At 45.7% G+C, this 20689-nt stretch overlaps 1 protein-coding gene across 3 annotated transcripts; it reads right to left on the bottom strand.

Moving 5' to 3' along the window:
* Nucleotides 1–1769: 1769 nt before the first annotated feature.
* Nucleotides 1770–18835, bottom strand: ZNF598 (zinc finger protein 598, E3 ubiquitin ligase). 3 transcript variants are annotated; one of them, XM_048063860.2, is made up of 13 exons: nt 18544–18835; nt 15718–15830; nt 14186–14315; nt 11827–12038; nt 11033–11250; nt 10313–10430; nt 9834–9875; nt 9080–9255; nt 7787–7856; nt 6359–7122; nt 5304–5439; nt 4344–4488; nt 1770–4068 (listed from the first exon to the last, which is right to left on the bottom strand). In XM_048063860.2, exons 1-13 carry the CDS (start codon nt 18742–18744, stop codon nt 3721–3723), a joined length of 2673 nt encoding a protein of 890 aa, XP_047919817.2. In that variant the 5' UTR covers nt 18745–18835; the 3' UTR covers nt 1770–3720. The 3 variants fall into 3 exon arrangements, with proteins under 3 accessions (XP_047919817.2, XP_047919809.2, XP_047919823.2); XM_048063852.2 differs by having other exon boundaries at nt 7787–7859; nt 18544–18831; XM_048063866.2 differs by lacking the exon at nt 9834–9875 and having other exon boundaries at nt 7787–7859; nt 18544–18825.
* Between the last annotated feature and the right edge of the window lie 1854 nt (nt 18836–20689).

The following is a 20689-nucleotide window of genomic DNA, read 5'->3' as shown; positions in this document are numbered from 1 at the left end:
CCCACCAGTTGTACCAAACCCTGTTTCCAAGCTCTTTGTGAGACCCCGCGGTGTTCCCGCCAGCCGTTCGCTGTGTTAGTGGTACCGTTACTGTCGTAGCACATAGCGTGTCAGTGACTTGTCAGGCAGACCAGTGTGTGCAGGTACGGCCTGTAACTAAATATAACCTTATGGGCTCATGGTTAGAGAATTACTAGATCCCTCGGTGTAACGCCTGTAGTATCTTCTTTGAGGTTTCAGTATTCTTAACATCAGTCTTCATACTTCTTTCGCCCGCTTTTTCTCCCTGTGGATTCACTGTGGTAGACAGTAGCTGCTTTCCTCGTATCTATCCACACCGAGTCTTAAAAGCATGCCTGAATTTTGCTGTGAATTCGTGCCATGCCAGCTGCTACCCTCATGCTGTTCCTGCAAGCTGTTTAATATATTCTCTGTTCTAGAGATCTCCAGAAGCCCAGCAGCTAACTCGAGCTTGCAGAGGGCAGGACTGTGCTGCTCTCAGGCTAGCGTGCCAAAAGCTTCTACATAGTGTTAGCCTTGAATTTGGGTGTAAAGAAGAGAATCTGAACAATCCTGTACCTTTCCTGGAGATTTATTCTACAAGGTCATCCTGCTCCAGGAGGTTCTGTTGTGACAACACAGATATTTCTCATTGCTGAAGTTAAACGCATCTTGAGGTGTTTTTTGTTTTTATGAACTTATAATTTAAGCACATTAAAAGAGTATTTGAAAGAAAGATGTTAACTGGAAATTGTTTCCAACATTTTAAGCTATTCCTACGAAGGTGGAAGCTTTGCTTAACTGATGCTTAGAAAAAACATCTCCCCCCAACCACATGCTTCTAAATCTCATGCAGTTTAAGTCACGTCTGCGAGCAGTTGGATTTTACTTGCTGTTTTGCCAAGGCACTTTGTAAGATGAGTTTCCTGTCAGGCAAATTGCAGGTAGCTACACAACAGCACTGGAAATTAGTTCATAAAACAACAGTAAGTAACAGCTATTGCGTTTCTTCCCTGCTTTTTCCATCCCCCAGATATTCTTTACTGGGGGTTATATCAACACCCATCTCTTTCCCCGGCCAGCACTGTCCCCTCTGAGCACATATGGCTGGCTCTTCGTTGTGCCTGCTGCAGCTATGAGATCATTTAAACAGAATTAAACCAACTGCGGTCATTGTCTATTCATTAGTAAAATCACATCATTACTTATGTGGAATCAGTATTTCTCTCTATAAAAGCTACTGTATATATTTGCAGACTTCCTTTCCGCCTTGTTTTCCTGAAGTGCGGCAGATGGATGTAGCTCCACTCTGTTTTATTCATAGTACTTTCCTAGATTGCATTTTGAAGCTGTGTGTCAGAAGACCCTCCCCACCACCAGTGAGGCTCAGAAAAGGCCTTTACTGTATCAACTTGAAACCCAAGTTCAGCTGCCTATATTTTGTTGCAATATGCATTTAAACCTCAGATTCTTTACAAGTTTTAATAACAAACTGATACCAAATGTGGTTTGCAGATTTCAGTTTTTTGCAGATACCTCCGTATAAGCAGACCGCTTCAAAGAGTTGCAGTTGTCACTAATCTTACGTGCATTGTAGTATAAAGTGGACTGTGTATGAAAATAAGTTAAAAATGTTTACAACTTTTGTATATATATAAATATATAAAAAATATCTTTTGAGAGAATAATCTGTGATTATGTATTTTCAGTGTCTGTGTACCAACCGCAACTTATTTTCAATAAAGAGTTTAAAATGAAAAGAAGCGGCCTGAAAAAATTTGGTAACACTTTATTTAACCAGGTGAGCACAGGGAACAAGGGAACTGCATCATCAGGCCAAAGAGATCAATCGCCTCGAGGAAGCTTACAGCAGCACTTGGGAGTTCTCAACCTGCCAGGCGGGAACTACGGATCTGCTAACACAGAAGAAATTAACTGAAAATAAAGGGAAGACATAAGAAACTCCTGGGGAGTATACGCATTTCGTTTCCTCTGAACTTTACAAACCAAAGGAACATACAGGGGAAAAAAAAAAAGAGTTGACGCTGTAGATCCGTTGCTGACTGGACGTGGCACGGGCAGCTGGCATCAAAAGTGAAGCGCCCAAGTGCCAGCGCAGTCAGGTCTGTCGTGGTTCGTGGTAGTGTCACGGGCATCAGGCCCGGCTCCGCTCGAGAGGAACCCGACTCGAAGCAGGAACATGGAAGCATTACTACTTGCAATATATTCATGCATTTTATAAACAGCCATGCAGCCAAATGATCCTCCCCTCCCCGTTTCAGGGCATGCAGTCTGTCCCCTGTGCTGAATACAACACGCTCAGGTATTCAAAACAGCCTTAATTATTTGGAAAAGAAACCAAAAGCACTTTGCAGCCTGACAGCAAGCAAAAAATAAAAAGTATAAGGCAAGAAAAAATTTCTGTAGCCAGGACTAGCTCTTTAGTAATAGTCTGAGCTCATGTTCATATAAATGCTTATATAAAAGCAGTATTTTGTCACTTAAAAATTACATAAATTAACTTCAACATGTTAAAACAACTAAACCTGGTCTGCAAGGATGGGCAAGAATCAGACAATTATAGCCATGAAAGTGCACTGCAGGGAGGTCTCGTCACTCCATCGCATCAGAGCTGCTGCTGCAGGAGTCACTTCAAACGATGAACAGATTCAACTCCCATTTCCTAGAGGTGCAATTCATAGACGGCAAGCAACATAAGCAAAGCTACTGCAGACCGATATCACCAAGGGAAGTGCAGGATGTAAACACTCCATACAGTCTGAACAAATTATCCTTGTTAGTGTAGACCACTGTAAACAGATAAATGCACTTAAAGGCACTGCAGATAAACATGGTCAGTGATCAGCAGCATTTAATGTCCCAATACGCTGTTGCTTGGAACTACCACCATTAATACATCCAAGAAATTAGAAACATGGCAGTCATTAAATAAAATTACTGTGAAGTGTGCTTTACAGGAAGTAAAGCTTTAACGTGATTCTACATGCAGTGCTACAAAATAAGTTTCTTTAAAGAACATGTTACATAAAAGGTCAGAGGCAACTTCAAACCTCAGGTTCAACTAACCACACCGATCAGTCCAATTCTTCAAGTAGTAGAATTAACTCCGTTTTCAGACAGGATTATTCTTTGCTGCAGCCCAATATTTATAGACACACAACTGAAACAGTCTCATTCATTGGTGAGTAGGATCTTTTCCTTTTCAGCATCTTTGCACCCCTGACTACTTTGATTTCCGTGGTCACAGAAATAGCACACAAATCAGAATATAAGGGAAGCCACTGCTGCTTCCATCCATTTCAGTGATTCAAAATCTCCCCCCGCCCCCCAAAAAGAGAAAGAAAAAACCCAAACCAGATGCATATTCCACTATTGTGTCCCCTGTCAGTCGTCAGATCAGAAAGTATTTTCTCAGCTATTGCGTTACAGGAGAAAGGTGGCCCCCACCTGCCCACCCTGCGATTTTGCCCTAATTCTACTCAGGCATTTTGGAAGCTCAGACTTTGGATGTTAATTAGCTACGGTGCAGTCCAGTGATCCCTTTGCACATTATTTATGAACAGCACTGAGAGGGCTCTCTAACAGTTACCTGCGTATGAGTACTCAGCCAGCAGCGGCTCTCAGCCACACTACACTGTCAAACCTCATTCCAAAAAGTGCATATTCATAGACAAACTGTTTTATTGGTCTTCAGGAAAGCTAACTTATGATTCTACTGATTGCTTGTAAGGAAGGGAACTCCTCATCCTCAATATGCAAAGCTTTATGGGTGACAATGTCCTGCTGAGTTAGTACTTGCTTACATGTTGGGCAGATGCAACAGTCAAGATCAGAGTTGGAGTCCGTTTGCCAAACGTGCTTTTTGTTCTTTTTGGGTTTGTTTGAACTTTGCTTTTCTTTGATTCTGAAATCATTGTGAGCAGAAAGCAGTTCTTGTTGCTTAACTGTGTCCGGCAACAACACCAACAACTCATTAAAAATTTTCTTGAAATTATCCCCAAGGAGTTCTCGGCAACTTTTGTAATACTGTGCTGCAGAAATCAGCCCCTTCAGTGAAAAGAGAATTGGAACAGTTAGAAATTCAAAAAGAAAAAAAAAAAAGAAAAAAGTCCCATTCATCTAAAAATGGACTCACTTTCTCCCAGGCCACATCATCCTCACTGCTTTTTTTGCTACCTTAGCACTACAAGAGAGCTACAGTGGAGCACAGAGGAAAAGAAAACCTGTGTAGCCCTCTCACCAATACCAAACAGTGACAGATGCGCTGCACGAACTGAACAGAGAGGAAGATTTCAGGAACGGGAAGGTTCTTGCCCACTCACCTGTCTGAATTGCCCAGAATGAGTTTTAAATTTATTGAACTTGGACTCATCGCTTTGGAGAAATTCTTTAATGGATTGTATTAGCTGGATGTTCCTTTGCTGGAAGTTTTCAGGTATCAAGTATGACCCATGACAAGATTTTGGCCTGCATTTGGGGGAGGAAAAAAAAAAAAAAGGAATTTGATACTGCTTCATGTTATAAAAAGATAGATGTTATATGGCTATTCTTTTCTATAGGATGCACTCCCCCCCGTCACCCAACTACTATAAGCAGCATATAGCCATCTTGATGGGATGAAATGCATCCTGTGGGATTACTGAATCAGATTCCAGCTTTACCTAGACAGAACACATGAAATTCAAATTTAACGTAGCCTTGACTAGTGATTTTGTAAGCAAGGTTCACCAAAAAGGCATGACAACAGACCATGCCACAAATAAAGCAGAACAGATAAATACAAACATCGGTATTCAACTTCTACAAATTTTTCCCTTCCCAGTTTCTCATAATCTCAGCTCTCTAGCCCAGAAGGGCTCAGCCAGAGACCAGCTACTAGAAAGATCAGAGCAATGAAGAAAGGCATTTAGGGGTTGTCAAGAAAAGCACGCTTCAGCACCTTGCTTCTAGGAGTCAGACAGAATCAACTGAAAGAATAAGAAATATGTTGTAGCTGTTGTAGATCTGTTTCCAAACCTTCTCTTTTCTAGACTGGCTGTGCTGCCAACGTGCATGTTTTCACTTCCCCAGACTCGCATCCAAGCAATGCCTGTGCCTGCTTTTACACGAGTCTCCTGACTGGCCATGGGACTCCACAGCGGAATCGTTACGTGGCTGGCCTCTGGTGCAGCACCTGCTTAACAATAATCCCCTCGCAATATTTCATGATTCACCTGAAGGCCCTATGACATATCTGAGACACAATGTGTGAAGTTACTCTAACTGAAAGGTCTTTTACTTACTCTTTCAAAGATGTAGTGACGGGTTCAGAGATATTGGCGGCTGGAATAACAGCAAAACCTGGAGGGGGTTTACTAACAGGCACGGACAGTCCTGGAGGCGGAGGAGGACTCTTTAATAGCACCACAGTGTTAAAGCCTAAATGAAAGCAGAAATGGGCAGGCAATTAGAGCACATACCTGTGGCACCCACGTACCACCATCTGTAATCAACACCAATGGTCTGATGTACTCTCAGAAGCACCAGGAAGTTACGAGTCAACAATACAGGCCACTATATCAGAATAAACCTAAAAAAATTGAAGAGGTGGAGATCCGTTGCCCCTACAGTCAGGTCAAGAAGCATTTCAGAGTGGCTGATGTTACTCTACAGAGTGGTAAACTATCGAGTTCATTTTTCACAAGGCACTAATCAAAAAAAAAAAAAAAAAAAAAAAACCTACCCCAACCCCACTCAAATCCTGATGGTAAAACACTCACATTGTTAAAACAAACGGAAATCACTCCAGAAGTCACAACAGAACTAGGCATCGCATGTTCTAGTGTACTTCACCTACAATTATCCGCGGAGCAGCACAGAACAAAGCAGCTACGCAAGCCATCTCCTGATGTGATGCCACTTTCATTAAAACCACTGCAGGTCACATTTGTTGCTATGTTGCTCCAGTTTTACAGGATTATGGCACCACTAAAAGTAAGGGCACTGCATCTCTGCAAATGCAGAACAATTGACCAAGGAAGCCAACTGACAGGTATCAGCAGGTACAGATCACAGCTAAAGAGGGACTTCCTTTGTCCACGGGAGCTTCCAGACACTACCTACACTTTTGTGCTCATTAGAAAGTGACACGTAAAGATCGGCTGCTCATCTGTGAGGCCCTCCCAAAAGACAGACACCTGCAGATGCAAGGAGCAGAGGTGTCTTCACACTGCCACCAAATCAGACTTGTTTTACAGAGGACATTCAGGACTGTCTGTTTCCCAGACTGCCTTTTAATTTCGGCCACATTTCTCCAAGCTCCAGCCAAGCAAAGCTGACTGTGCCCTGCAGCGCTCACCTGGTGGTGGCGGCATTCGAGCTGATCCTGAGCTCCCAAGTGCTGGGAAGTCTTCCTGAGGTAAAGGGCATTGGTTAGTCACTGTGGGCTTTTTAAGGCCAGGGGGCTCTTTGGGTGTACTACAGATTGCTAACGATTTTTCCGAATGACCATTCATGACAGTTGTGGATCTGTCAGGGGCGTGAAGAGCAGAAGATGCGTTTGGTGTCTGCTCTGCTTCTGGCAGCTTTTCAACGGATGATTTGGGAAACGCTGTCTCCTGTAACAGGTGTGGGGATGATGGTCTCTGCTTCTCAACCCCCATCCTCTTTTTCTTGCTCACTTTTGTAAAAGTTTGTGAGGTAGAAGCTGCCAGCAAGGATGAGACATCAAACATTGTTGGTGTGTTTCTGATCTCCTGGGTTGTCAAGCCACTACCATTGTCTTCATCATCCGACTGACAGAGTTTATTGCTCTTCTTACTTCCTTTAGTGCTATTCAAGGAGGATGTTTTCTTGGCCATCTGATTTACACACGGGCTGCTAATGGCTTTGACCACGTTTTTACTGGAACCATTGTTCCATGCAGATGTGATGTTAGTTATTGTTTTATTGTTAGGCCTCATTTTGGACACCAGAGCTGGAAAATCCTCCTCTTGAAAAGCTGTTTTCTTTGCAGTCGCTGTATATGTCAAAGACATCCCAGAAGAGATTGTAGGTGCAGCAGAGGATGACAAGCTTGGGAAATCTTCTTCTTTAAGCTTAACTGCTGCTAGCTGGGCAGAGCTGTGAAAAAGGACAAGTACACCTAGTTACACCAGCGGTGCAGAGGCAGCAGAACTCCACCAGGCAGAACAAGCTCCACACCTGACTGCAGTCTTCCCCAAACTTACCACTTAGGGTGGTACAGCAGGCATAACTTAACAGGATGTAACTACCCTCAGGCTTATAAACCATGTCTGGAACGAGTCTCTTCAAAGCAGTCACACTAGCCTTGCTGTATTATCAGTACTGTCTTAGTACGCCTTACCTCGACCAGCAGGCCATACACACAACGTTCAGAGGTGCACTCTAGCTGCCACGTCCTGCACAGATTCTATTTGAATTACCACCCATTTAAGGAGATGATGAGTTTTAAAACCTATAGCATATGGCTCCCTCGAGATAAGCTACTGAGTTAAAAAAAAAAAAGTCTGGAATTAATACTGGGAATTACCCTGAAATCGCAGCACTAAATAAATAAATAAATAAATAAGTCAAGCCATGAACTGAAGCAACAGCCTCTGCTGTTCATGCAGGCGACTAAGACAGAAACAGTCTGAAGCAGAATAGGAACTGGGGAAGGGGAGCACTTGAAGTCTAAGTGATCTGTAAAATTATTTTCTACAGAAACAGAACCCGCGTGAGTTTTTACATCAGCTCTCAACGCTGCAGCCGTGAACAAACTTACCCTTGTAGAGGTCCCACTGCTGAACCAATTGCTGGAAAGTCATCTTGGCTTAAAGCACCATTAGCAGCTGCTTCTTTTGGAGTTTTGACAAAAAGAGCAAAGAAATATTTCAACTGAAATCCATTCATTTCAGAGGGAAGCTATCACTGAACATGACAGCAGTATTAACAAGCCCTATTTTCAGCAGCTGATGAGGTCATTAACTGACATTCCAAAAAGGAAATTTTAAGTCCATGCATCACTGTTTCCTTCAATTAACCACATTCACCATTATGTCACCAGGTACTGGCTTTAGCATACGGACAACTCATGATACTTAATATGAGCAAAACGTTGGCTGCTAAGATGTCTGCGAGGAAATCCTCTAGAAACTAAGATGTCAATGCCCCCAGCTGCCTGCTCCACGCTTCTCCCAGGGGCTAGCACTCAACTGCCCGCACAGGGTTAGGATTCTCTGAGTATGCTGATGCTTCACTTGGAAAGCTGCTCCTCTGAGCTTTCATCACACCTCTGCTGCACAGGTGCCCAGACTGCTCAGCAGTCAGCTCCTGGGCAGTCAGTTTACATCGAAACATCAATCGTTTCCAATTTGCATTTGCCTTAAAATGCAGTGCTGTGGACTGCAGCAGTTCAAGGACAGATTGGTAACAGCTTTGACACGCAGCAAAAGCTGGGCTAGCAGCAGGAGGAGATAACCTTGCCTCCCATCCCCAGCTGAGCTGTACCCATTAACCAACCAGAGCTCTCAGCAGCTCTCAGCTCATTATGAAAGCGTACAAACTACGTGCGAATCCTGTTGTAGAAGCAGTAAGGCAGAGAAAAAGGGATCTGAAGCAACAGCAATATCAAAACAACTGCATCGTCTTTATTTGCCCCTAAACCTCATTCGGAACAATTAAAAGTTTGCTTTGACCCATTACAAACTTTTACTGGGGTCAACTTCTTCACAAAAAAACGGAACACTAGCTTAAGCACCACAATAAATCAGTTTTTGCACACTAGAGTAGAAAACAGCAGCCTTAGACGATAGTTTTGGATAAAACACCATATATACTGTTGTATGTTAATTGCGTTTCGTATTTATACCCTGCTCCATTTTATGTATAAACTGCTGCAAGAACCCCAGCCCACTCAGACACATTTTGACACAAACAACTGTCAGATTAAGATTCTGCATAGCTCTCCCCATACCCCCAGCTTTTGAGAACAGTGCACGGCAATTCACACTTTTGCCAGCCCGATCTCCTGAACCATCATGCTTCCCTGCAGCTGCAGAACATGTTCAGCACTAACCTGGAGTTTCATTTGAAGACTTTGTAACGCGTTTGGAGCTGGATACTTCTGAATCCCTCAGGTCCTCCTTTTTACCTCTACTGCTGCTGTCCTCTTCTACCCGTTTTTTCTCTTCCTGACGTTTTGCTGCTACAGATGCCCTGACCGCCGCTGCAACATCTCTGTCTTCTTCTTCCCTACAGGACAGGGCAGATTTTCTTGGTCAAACAGCAAGGATTACTGAGCACATTTGTCTCACTCCAGCTCTCACCTCTCTGGTGTCAGGTCTGTTGACAGTCCCTGGCCTTGTGCTGCCACCTGCTGAGAAGGCTGAAACAAACCCACTGCTGGGATACACCCTGACACCAGCTGGTAAGATGGGCAACATTTAACCCCTGGATTTGCAAGTTCTACATGGTGATAACAATCCAGGACAGAAGAAACCAACTGGAGTGAACTGGGAGAGACAGTACCAAAGATGCATGGGGACACCTCTCTCACATTTTCAGATGTATGAACGTCTTATTTGTAGGCCAAAGTAATTCTTTGAAACATGGCTTGTCATGAACTCTCAACACATGCACAATCCACATGCGACACCAACACATAAAGTGTTTAGAGATGGACTTTTTCCCCTGGTGAAATTACCAGTAATGAACCAGCTGACTTTCCAGGGAGAAAAAGAAGAAAAATAGATGTGCAGTATGTATAAAGCACTCAGGTCTTGTGTGAATGAATAGACATATAAATGCAAACTTTCATTTCAATACTTAACCCTCTTCTTTTTCCAAAGCATTCAGTCTGGCCACACAGAGATCTGTTTGTTCAATGAAAAGCATGGTCCTTAGAACATGAACTTCATGATTACCCAGACCAAAAAGTCCATTAAACCTGCAAAGACTTATCACTTACTTCAGAAAAGCCTATTTTAAAAGTTGGCACAAAAACAGTTGCTGAAATTAATTTAGGTTTCTGATTTTAGTTAACCCACACATTGAAGATTACAGTGTTCATTTTCCTTGGCAAGTCCAGAAAGCTTAAACTTCGCACAAAACAGTTACACTTTCATCAAGCACCCAGTCAGCATGCAGGCTAAGACTGAAAACTAGTTCTGCTCTCAACTAAGGATTCACTATGAAAGTTTCCAAATTTTGTACCCACTTCCTTCCTGCCGGTCCACCAAAAGCCTCTTAATAACTAAGTAAGAAACAGCATCAAGCAGCAGTAAAATCCACAAAATGTTTTGCCACTCACCTCTTATACCTCCAGCTGCCTCTTCTGTTTTGCTGACTTCCTCGGCCACCCAATCTGCCTGACCTTCCTTGCCTGTTGTACCTGTCAACTTCCTCATAGTCCTCTCCACCTATAACACCTGAACAGGAGGGAGGGTTGATCATTCTTAAAGTTATTTCTCTAATCTGGGCATCACACTATGCCTGAAAAGGAGCAAAAAACACACTAGTACACAGAAACCTATCTTGATTTCCTTCTGATGATTAAGTAGTATGCAGCCTCCAGGACTGCTACGTTAATGGTTGGACTTGATCTTAAGAGTCTTTTCCAACCTAAATGATTCTATGACTGAACTATATTTTGCAGTATATAGATTCCACGTATTTTAACCTGCAATGTGAGTTTTGAGTAATCTCATTTTTATGCAGATTTCTCTAAATAAAATAAAAGTATGTATCTCAATCTCAGCACACCTAAGTGGATATGTTCCTCTGGTCTCATGCTTCTCGTTCATCGCTACTTCATACTAACTGTAATATAAGTAATTCGTGTAATTACCTGTTGGAGAAGTTTAGTTTCACTAAAATTATTTATCATAACTGAATCCGCACATGAAGGAAAAGAATCATTGAATAATTTAGGAAAGAAAAGACCTCTGGTGGTCATCTGCTCCATCTCCTCGCTCACAGCAAGGCAGACTCTGAGATGACATCAGGTAGCTCAGGGCCCAGCCACACTTACCTTCTGTTCTCCTCTGGTGCCTAGGAGCATAGGTAAACTGAAGGTCTATCTGCCGGTTCTGCCTGGCCTCGGCCCTGTTCTTGCTGTGGCAGGCTGTTTTGTGCGCTTTATAATCTATTTCTGTGCGGAAAGCGTGGGTAAACTGTTCTGTACTGCACCGTCCCTCTTCGCAAAGGAAGTGCTTTTCGCGGAAGTGTTCACGAAGGTATTCATAATCACTGGAAAGAGAAAAGAGGCTGAGCTGCAACTTTCCCAACACATTTTACTAATGGCATACGGTTATTCTTTACTCCATCTTGCAAAGAAAGAACCAACTGCCTAGGCTTGTCTTTATCTCCAGGCAAGTTTTCCAACTGAAACCATTTCTGTGCAGCCTAGACACATACCTTAATGCATAATCCCAGACGTTAAGCTGAAACTACTGGATGATACTTGTCACATCCAACTGTACGCAAGGCATGTGTTTCATAAAAGAAAATCTACGTCTATCTGCTTTGCACATAGATGTCGGAGTATTAGTTAACACACTACACTGCTGCAGACGCCTGCCTGTCACGCTCCAAAATGTAACTTAACACCCAACATTAATGTGGATGAGGATGACTTTAAAGCACAAACTAGACAGAAAGTAATTACTGCAGCTACTGGTTTAAGGAACAAGAGAGCCTACAGCCAATCTGCTCACACATTCTTGCCCTCTGTCTTCGAGCACTACTCTTACAAAAACTCAAAGCAGATCGAAACAATTTCTCTAAAATTTAAGCTACAGAAAGAGAAATTAAACTTTCACAAACCTGTAGTATTCCTGAGCACCATCAGAGTCACAGAAGTGACAAAAATAATGATCTCGTCTTAGATGTTTCAGTAACTCATCATTATCCAAATAACGCTCGTCACAGAATTTACACAGGGGATGCCCACGATGAGAGGTGTCATCTGGATCTCCATGGATTCGATGGCGAGCAAGGTCCTTACGAGTATACCATTTCCGTTCGTACGTAAAAATCTGAAGAAATACATATAAAATGGAATAAGCTAGGCTCACACAACTTACTCACTTGCAGGAGTCAAAGATTTCTTTAGAAAGATGCAATGTGACATCAGACACCTAACATTTTCAGTGACTAGGAACCAAAATTCAAGAGATTGAATGAAATTACATCTCACTTGTACTTCACTCACCTCAAACATTGGAAACAGATCTAATTCACTGTTTTCCTTTCACAAGTGTGTGTATTAACATGATGTAACAAACTTTTAAACCTCTGTTGGAAAAAAGGCCTACTTTTTTTAAATGAAAGTACAGCATTTTGCATGCTGACTCAAAAAAAAAAAGTGGAAGAGAAGTGAACTGTTTAATGCTCCTCAGACAGCAACTACCCCAACATAGCTACATACAGACGATACAGTTCAATGAACAGATTCTGCAGTCTTCTGTCCCTACTAACACAAGCTATTTTAGTAGAAAGGGTTCTGAAGATGCCAAAAAGATCAATACACCCTTGAGAACAGAATATCCTTAATTTCTTGCCTCCTCAACAAGGAGGCGTAACTTATTCCAGGAAAAGGCTCGCTTGGCTTAGCTAGGGTTGACTGACCAAAGCTTCTACGAGTTTAAGAACTTCTTTGCAGCCCACATGGAACCTTCCTCCGAAATAAAAACGTGCCTGCAGTATTCTGAAATTAAAAGCCAACAAATTCTACTATAGTTTGTGACGTCTTTGGGAGAGATGATGATAAACAAGCTTTAGTGATGGCTACTTAGGCTGACTGTGGAAACACCTCTTAACCAGAGTTCAAAGGACGCTGCAACCAAAAGAAGTTGTGTTGGCCTCTCCAGCTCACTTCCCTTGAATTAGCACTATTGGTTGCATGACCACAGGAATGAGAATCAAATTATTTCAGTGAAAGCTAACTCTGCAAAAAAGATGCATTGGTATTCATTCATCTCAACCCTGACCACTTCTGGATCTTGCCCCTTTTGGCAATAACCTACAGTTCAACTGGCATAAACCAGCTGTGACACCATATAAATGCATTTCTCTAAGCTGATACTCGATTGGTTTCAGAGAAAACAAACACACGTACAAAATCATGTGTATCGAGTTCTAAAAAAAATGCGCTCATGAATTAAATTCCCTCCTACAGCAATACACAATGCTGACGACTACTAGACACAGAGGTTAGCAGTCCTAGCACTCATTTAACAGCGGCTGCTGATTTTGTCTGACATGCTATTCAGACACAGGAAAACACACCAGCTCTAGGGAAAGGTGGAATTCTGACTTTCAGACTGGAAAAAGCATTGCCTGACTGGCATAACAGCAGCTGGTCTAAGGGAAATTTGGGTGGGCTAAGAAAAAAGGACAATGATGGTGATAGAAAGATGTGGAGCTTTAAGACCCAGTACAGGCAGACAACTCAGCTTTCCAGTAACTGCTTTATCTTTACCAGGTTGTAAAACACATTTTAAAACAGCCTCGGTCATTTTGTACGTGTGTACATCAAACACGGTGGACCTCAATTGCAGACAACAGTTAAATTTCATTTTCCAATCAAATCAACAAGATACAGGAAATTTGCTCTGAACAAATAAACAAGATAATGAAATATAATTATAGTTCATTAAACCAGCAAGATGGACTCTCATCCTGTCCATGAGTCAACTGTAAATGCTATGTTGTCTCTGATCTGAGAGAGAAATCCATCCTGCCATGATACACTCTGCCTTCTGAACTGGCACCAATATTTTCTGAGTTACAGCTTGTAAAGTCATCACGGGTCTCAATAGATACCAAATCTCTAGTTACAGCTGTAGTGCCTACAGCTCAGGACTAACTTCCTATCAGACAGTTAGGGTTTGTTATTTACATACGCTGCGGGGGAGGAGCTAACCTCAGAAGGTTATTAACATGGTCGGGTTTAATTTAAAACATAATCCATTCAGAACCTTCAGGCCTCTTTCATTAATCAGTTTATGAAAGAAGGCAGAGTTAAAAGGAAGCAACTGGCCTGGCTGCAGGCAGACAGAAGAAACTTAAAAAGCAAACTGGCGCTGTTCAGCCACCCCCTTCTTCCCACCTCCCCAGGTACCCTGCAGGTCACGTAAGGACTCAGCCCTCCTTCCCACGCCAGGACACAGAACCAGCTCACCTTTAAGTGTTTAACACAGAGCTTGCAACAGAAGAGTTCATGCTGCTTTCTCATGTGCTGTTCCAGATCTGCAAACGTGTTGAATGGCTTCAGATCCGGACACAAAAAGCATTCATGCTGCAGCAACTTCCTAAGGGACAAAGAAAGATTTACTAAATATTATCCGATTCCCTCTCAGCAACCCGCTACCTTTATCAAAACCAAATGTTCTGTCAGTAGCAGAATCCGCATTTTTATAGCTCCCCCAGCAATTTGCAACGAGGTTAGCGTCCTGCTTACTCCAAGAACACTTTGTCATCTGTCAGGAACAGGACAGAACCAAATTAGTACAAGAAAGGAGCCAAACAGTTGCTAGGAAATACTCCAGCAGTGCACCATTTGCACGTGGACTGGAACATGTCCGTGCAACAACCCCCGGCTTACTGAAGGCTCAGCTGATGCATGCAAGGTTCACATCTAGTTTAATTTTGCTTTCTACTGCAGAAACCAAAGTATATGATGGGGGGGGCATAAAAAATTGTAATGGAAAAGGAGGAAAAGAAGTAACTCCAATGCTTCCCAACCGGAGCTGAAGGCGGAGCACTGGTCTCAGCAGGAGACCCCAATCACGCGCACTTATTTCTGCCCCCAGAACGGCAATCTCAGCAGCTCTCCAGAAATCAGATCATCAAAAGCAATTCCCAGAGCTGGTGTATAATTAATCAGAACGTTTCCAACTGCTTCTGCTCGCTAAAGCCCATTGCCCAATTCCGTAAATTGGAAGTCACACAAAATTATAAATGTATCAGCAAAGCTGCATTTTTAGCCCCAATCAGGTTAGATTAGATAAAATATGTGACTCTCCAAGAAAAAGGTACCACTGCCTACATGGTTTCACCTTTTTTTTTTTGCTCTTCTTTCCTTTTAAGTGGTCTTAACTAAACTTAAAGCTTCCTAATAAGCGTGTTATAAAAAGTATTTTTAGAACACGATGCTGATGTCACACTTTTACCCTGTTTTTTTTTTTACTTCACCTTCTTCTCTCCCATTTAGAACTAACACCTTTGAAGGAAGAAGAGGACGCTCTTCTTTTCATCTGATGTAGTGTACAAATGATTTTGAGTAGTCCTTACGCAACACAGGAATAAATAACATTATCATAGTAATTTTGCCTTTACTAATTTACAGGGTAGCCATACAAGGAATTAAAAGCCTTCCAGCAAGTTTGCTGCTGGTAAAGAAGCAAAAAGCAACTTTTCTTGACAGAGCAACACTCCTGTATTATGATTCTGTAAACCTAACACTCCAGGGTTTGAGGAGCTGCTCTCTTTGATGACCATGGTACTGAGAGCTCGTGCCAACCGTGCCGCTCCAGCTCCTCATCCCACCAAAGCCACCTGCGCTGCCCGGTGAGTAACGCGCGCAGCACGGCAGCCACCACTTCCATCAAACAAAACCACGCTGCTCTATTAGAGCATGCGTTTCCGGCCACGTAACGCAGATAAGAACATGTGTTTTAGGGATACGTTACAGAAAGGAATGCCGGCGCTTACCTGTACAGCGCATAAACCTCTGCATCCATAAAATAAATGTCATATTTCTTCTCATGCTGCAACTGGTTAAGTGCTATTGTTGAGAAGGACGTAAGCTTCCGTCCGAAGACGACCTGTGGGCAACACAACGCGGGAATCAGACAGGGAACACGTGGGCTGCACGGCCGTTGGGATTACAGACCGGCTCCTCAGCACAAACTTTGTCAGGGACCTCCTCATAGCCTAAGGCTTGGACAACACGCCCCGAGCCGTGCCAGGCCCAGCTGCTCGTCACCACCACCTACTGCCCCCACGACTGTCAGCAAAGCAGCGTGACGGCTGCTTATCAACCTCCAGCAGGAGCACCAGGCGGAGGGGGGTGGGACCAGCCTGGTCTTTGGATTTTGAACTGGGTTAGGAGACTCTTTTATGATGCTTTGCTACCGCAACCACGCTGAGAGTAAATATCTGCCAGCAATTCAACCCATTCTGCAGCGAGTGTCTGTCCAGAGCCCCACGCTCAGCTGCCTCCTGGCAGCAGACCACCCAGACTTAGAGCCTGATAGTGAGAAGTGGCAGCACTCAGAGCCTGACTGGGAAACCACGGCTGCTTCTTTCCTGTCTCACCTGGAAAGTGAGAAACAGAACGCTAGCTCCCTTCCCAAAGTATTTGTACCCCTTCCAAGGGAACCTGGCTGCTCCCGGTGACCGCCCTGCACCCTGGGCGGCACAGCGCAGCCACCGGCAGTGCTGCGTCCTTCCTGAGAAGTCTCGTGCCCCTCGGTGTGCTACAGCACCCCCCCCCACTTTGGGAAGTGCTGGTGGGGCAGCAATATTGATGGAACAGCTGGAATTCCCTGCGGCAGCTCAGGAAGGCTAAGACACAAATATGCTAATCGTCCTGAGCAGTCACCGCAAATACAATAACTCTGGAAATGCTTACAGCCTTAATAAAAGGATTCCATTATATACTACACGTGCAGTTCAGTCGTGTTAAGTCACTCCTCTACCCCTGTTGTGCTGAAATACCTTGGAGCAAGTTGTGTGCATGTTCTTTTTTAAAGCTTTCTTTACAGCCAGGCTACTATTAAGTTAACCAAAGTGTTTTTTATATATGCACAGACACACACACCTCTCTGAAATACCAAGCTTAAAATAAAGAGAATACAAGTCTAAGTCTGTTGGATAAATGCCTAACTTCAGCTGTTTAAAAAAAATAGTTTCAGTAAAGCTCTCTAGACATTTCACCTCAACCTGAAGCGCATTTTGGAACAGAGGAATGGGTCACAGCAAAGCAGATTTTATCACAGGAGTTCAACACAACGCGAAGTAAACACACCGACTGATCCCCCACGCCTCATCCAAGTATATGTCAGGGTTGCTTTCCAGGTCAAGTAATCCTTCCTAACTCCAGCGCACCAATTACGCACCACTGAGAGCACACATTACCATAACAAGTATATCCTGCTTTCTCCTCCATCCTGCTCCGTGGTGCCAGCCATCTTCGGAGCTATTTCCATTTCCTCTGGATGTGGCACTTACCAGGTCAATCTACACGGATCAGTACAGCACCAGCTGAGGTCTGGCAGAGCTGTCCTTGCCTCTTCTAATTCCACACACACCATGCAAATGAAGAGACCCTGTGTTAGATCCTACTTATAGGACCAGTTCGTTTAAGGACAGTCCGGATGCGGTTCATGGCCCCCAGAATCCTTTTTCTTTCCTTGGGGCAGACGGGTGCACACACAGAGCAGCATTACGGCACCGCTTAAAGATGAGGGGAAAAAGAGCCCAGCCATTAGGAAGGACCTCTCGGGCAACTCTAATAGAAGGATCGCTTTTAACAGTTAACACATGAGAGAAAAAGATGGCTTATGAACCAAAGTTCAGGCCACATAACGCAGCGATTATTACAAACCTGGGAAGACCTCAAGATTAACAGTCCATCTGTGACCCTAAGACAAGCAGCGTTAAGGCAGAAGAGCAACATCACAGTTGGCTTCTCCGAAAACACAGCAGAGGCAGAGCAGCAGCTCCCCAGAGGATGATCAGAGACAAAAATCACTTTTAAATTTCTATCTTTCTCTACACAGAGGCTACTCATGCGCTACTGAGGTCAGCTTAAAAAAAACACATCAACATTTCTGGCCTCCACAAAGTCTGAGGATCTTGAGCGTGCAGCCTCAGGGATCTTCAGTCCCTCCAAACTACTTGAACAACACGAAAAGCAGCCAAAGTAACCAGAATTAGTGGGGGGGGAAGAGGGGTGTCTCCTTTTGTCACAGGGGAGAGGAAGAGCTCCCCTGGCAGACTTACTTTACTTCATTTCCTGAACCCCCTCAGTGTGATTTCTCGCACAATGCTAGCAACAATTCTTTTCTTCTAAGAGGTTTTCTTTCTTTTCTTCTAAAAGCCTTCTCCTCTAAAAGCTTTTCTTTTTTCACATCAGTTCAGACACGAGTATTTGTCTCTCCCAACACCCCTGAACAAAGTTTCTTTGCCCGGCCCCTACTAGCACCAGACCCCCCGCTCCATCCCCGCAGTGAAACCACCGACTCGGGGCCACTTCCCCAAAGCCCTGCCAGGGGGTCCCGTGCCACAACACCCCCCGGCGGAGAAGCGGCACCGGGGGGGGGGCTGCTCACGGAGCACCCCCACACCCCCGCAGGGGGCTCTCACGCCAGCAGGACCCGGAGGGGAACCGCGGGGCGAAGGCCCTGAGCTCGGAGCCCCAACCCCCCCCCGAGCCCCCGGAACCCGGCCGGGGGCAGCGCCCGGCCCCGAGCCCTCGGCGGGGCCCGTCCCCGTCCCCCGTCCCCCGTCCCTCAGCCCCGCGGCGGTGCCGACCTGGCGCAGCTCCTCGCGGCACACGGCGCAGTACCGCACGCCGCACAGCGCCCGCATCCGAACGGAGCAGCGGTAGCAGATGGGGTGGTCGCAGCGGCCCAGCGCCACCACGTCGAGCTCCCCGCAGCACAGCACGCACGGCCCCTCCGCCGGCCCCGCCGCGCCGCAGCCCGAAGCCGGGCCCGGCCCCGAGGCCGCCATGGCGGCGCCCACCCCGCCGCGGCCTAGGCCCCGCTCCGCCTAGCAACCGCCCGCGCCACCGAGACGCGGCCTAGAGCGCCGCCCGGCCCGGCCCGCCGCTGACGACGCTCTGGCCGGCGGCCGACCATAGAGAGCGGCGCCCGCCCGGGCTGGCCGTAGAGACCCCGCCTAGAGCGCCGCGTCACCGCCCCCCCCCCCCCCCCCCCCAACCATTACCCTCCGAGGGCGGCCCGCGGCGCCACGCCGCGTGACGTCACGCGCGTCCGCCAGCTCCGACCATAGAGAAGGAGGGGCAGAGCGCCGCCCCGGCCGGGCCCTTACACGCCCCCTCTGGCCGCATCTCGCTGCTCCGCGCCGGCCGCTACCGGCACCCGGCGGCGGGCCCTCGGCGCCTCGGGGCCTGCAGCGGGGGTTTGGCCTCCCCCGGCCGGGGGCAGCGCCGTGAGGGACGCGGGAGGCCTCAGCCCTGCCCCGGCCCGGCCCTGCCCCGGCTGGGCCCTGTCACACGGCCGGTGGCAAAGCGGGCGTCAGCGGCGCAAAGACACCACAAAAACAAGCGAAAAACGTTAAAAATGCAGCCGAAACACTGTGGGAAATCATAATTGCGTACGCTAGCACACGAACGGGGCATGTCCGCACCGACACGCGTTACACCGCCTCACAGGGCGCCGCCGCTGCCGGGCCGTGTGGTACCGCAGCGCTCGGCCCCCGGTACCGGCACGCGGCGCTTCGGGTGGTTCGGTAGCGAAACGCAGCTCCTGCCCCTGCTTTGGGGGCCGATCCCGTATTTTACATATGTCTGCGTGTCACAGACAGAGCTGCGGCGCCTCAGACAGAAGGGGGTGCTCCAGGAGCGCGCAGAGCGGCCGGCTCAGCAGCCATGTTCCCCTGGAAGGCAGCTCGACAACCATAAAAACTGTCTGCGTGCAGCGCAGGGCACCCACACAAACAGTTCTTCCAACTTCTGTATCTCCCGACTTTTCCGTAATCTGGATTCCCACTAAATGACCTATCCGGGGTCACTTTCCTTTCCACTCGTTAAAAATGAGAGCAGATCCCTTTCAAACGCGGGACCTTGGCTGCTAGATCTAGCTAAACAACTCTCAAGAAACTCCGAGATCGTGGCGTGAGGCGCTGGCTCTGCCACATCACCGCGTGTGTCACCAGATGAGCATCACGTCACCCCGATCAGCAAACATTCCTGGAGTCCTATCCCCTGAGTCAGAGGCTGCCATCTGTCCTAGAAATGACAAAATGGCCCGGTTTTCCTGGGCTCCTCCCGTGCCCTGCAGAGCTGGTGTCGGAGGGCGGCTGAGGAACGGTTCCGGGACACGCGATGCCTCAGCGAAGCCGGTCAATGGATGCTCGGGTTACTTGGTGGCACGATATGACAACTCGTAAAGATAAAACATCCCAAAATAAAGTCAGTTTTCTAGCAAGGGAAATGATAATAAGCCACATTAAATCACACATTAAAATGTACCATAAATTCTTAGGACCTACTCTCGTGCGACACCACTAGCTGGAAGACTGGACGAGCAGCACTTCCATCATTCCGATCTGCTTTCTTTTCACTGAATTCCTTGTCATTTGGGTTAAAAGAGGGTCTTCATTTCTGTCATGCATAAACAATTATTTTAGGACAAAAAACATAGCGAGTTCGTTAAAATGTGTCGTGATGTTATTTAGTCCAAAACCATCAGCATTTAAGAACATCTGCAGTAGAATAAATAAAGTAATAGATTAGATAAGTATTTTGGAAAGCAGATAAACTAAGTAATTCAATATTTGGGGTTTCTGGATACAACAGGTAATATTTACTTTCTCCCAGAGAGACCCATTTATCACACTTCACAGTAGAGAGTAGATAATACATGTCTTTTCGGTAATCAACATTAAAGTGTGTTTGGGTGGGGCTATATTAAATAATTAGGAATGACTGAGG

This window comes from Anser cygnoides, chromosome 15, assembly GCF_040182565.1.
Source record: "Anser cygnoides isolate HZ-2024a breed goose chromosome 15, Taihu_goose_T2T_genome, whole genome shotgun sequence".
NCBI lineage: Eukaryota > Metazoa > Chordata > Aves > Anseriformes > Anatidae > Anser > Anser cygnoides.
Note: the sequence above shows the minus strand (reverse complement) of the source record. Positions and strands in the feature narration are given on the sequence as shown.

What these genes read in the sequence shown, in the direction of transcription:
- ZNF598 (XM_048063852.2), bottom strand. Translation starts at nt 18,744, where the DNA reads ATGGCGGCCTCGGGGCCGGGCCCGGCTTCGGGCTGCGGCGCGGCGGGG. An exon ending in GGTGCTCAGGAATACTACAG is followed by an intron (nt 11,251 to 11,826) that starts GTTTGTGAAAGT and finishes TTCTCTTTCCAG; the next exon opens with TGATTATGAATACCTTCGTG. An exon ending in TCGAATGCCGCCACCACCAG is followed by an intron (nt 5,440 to 6,358) that starts GTGAGCGCTGCA and finishes GCTTTCATTTAG; the next exon opens with GCTTTAACACTGTGGTGCTA.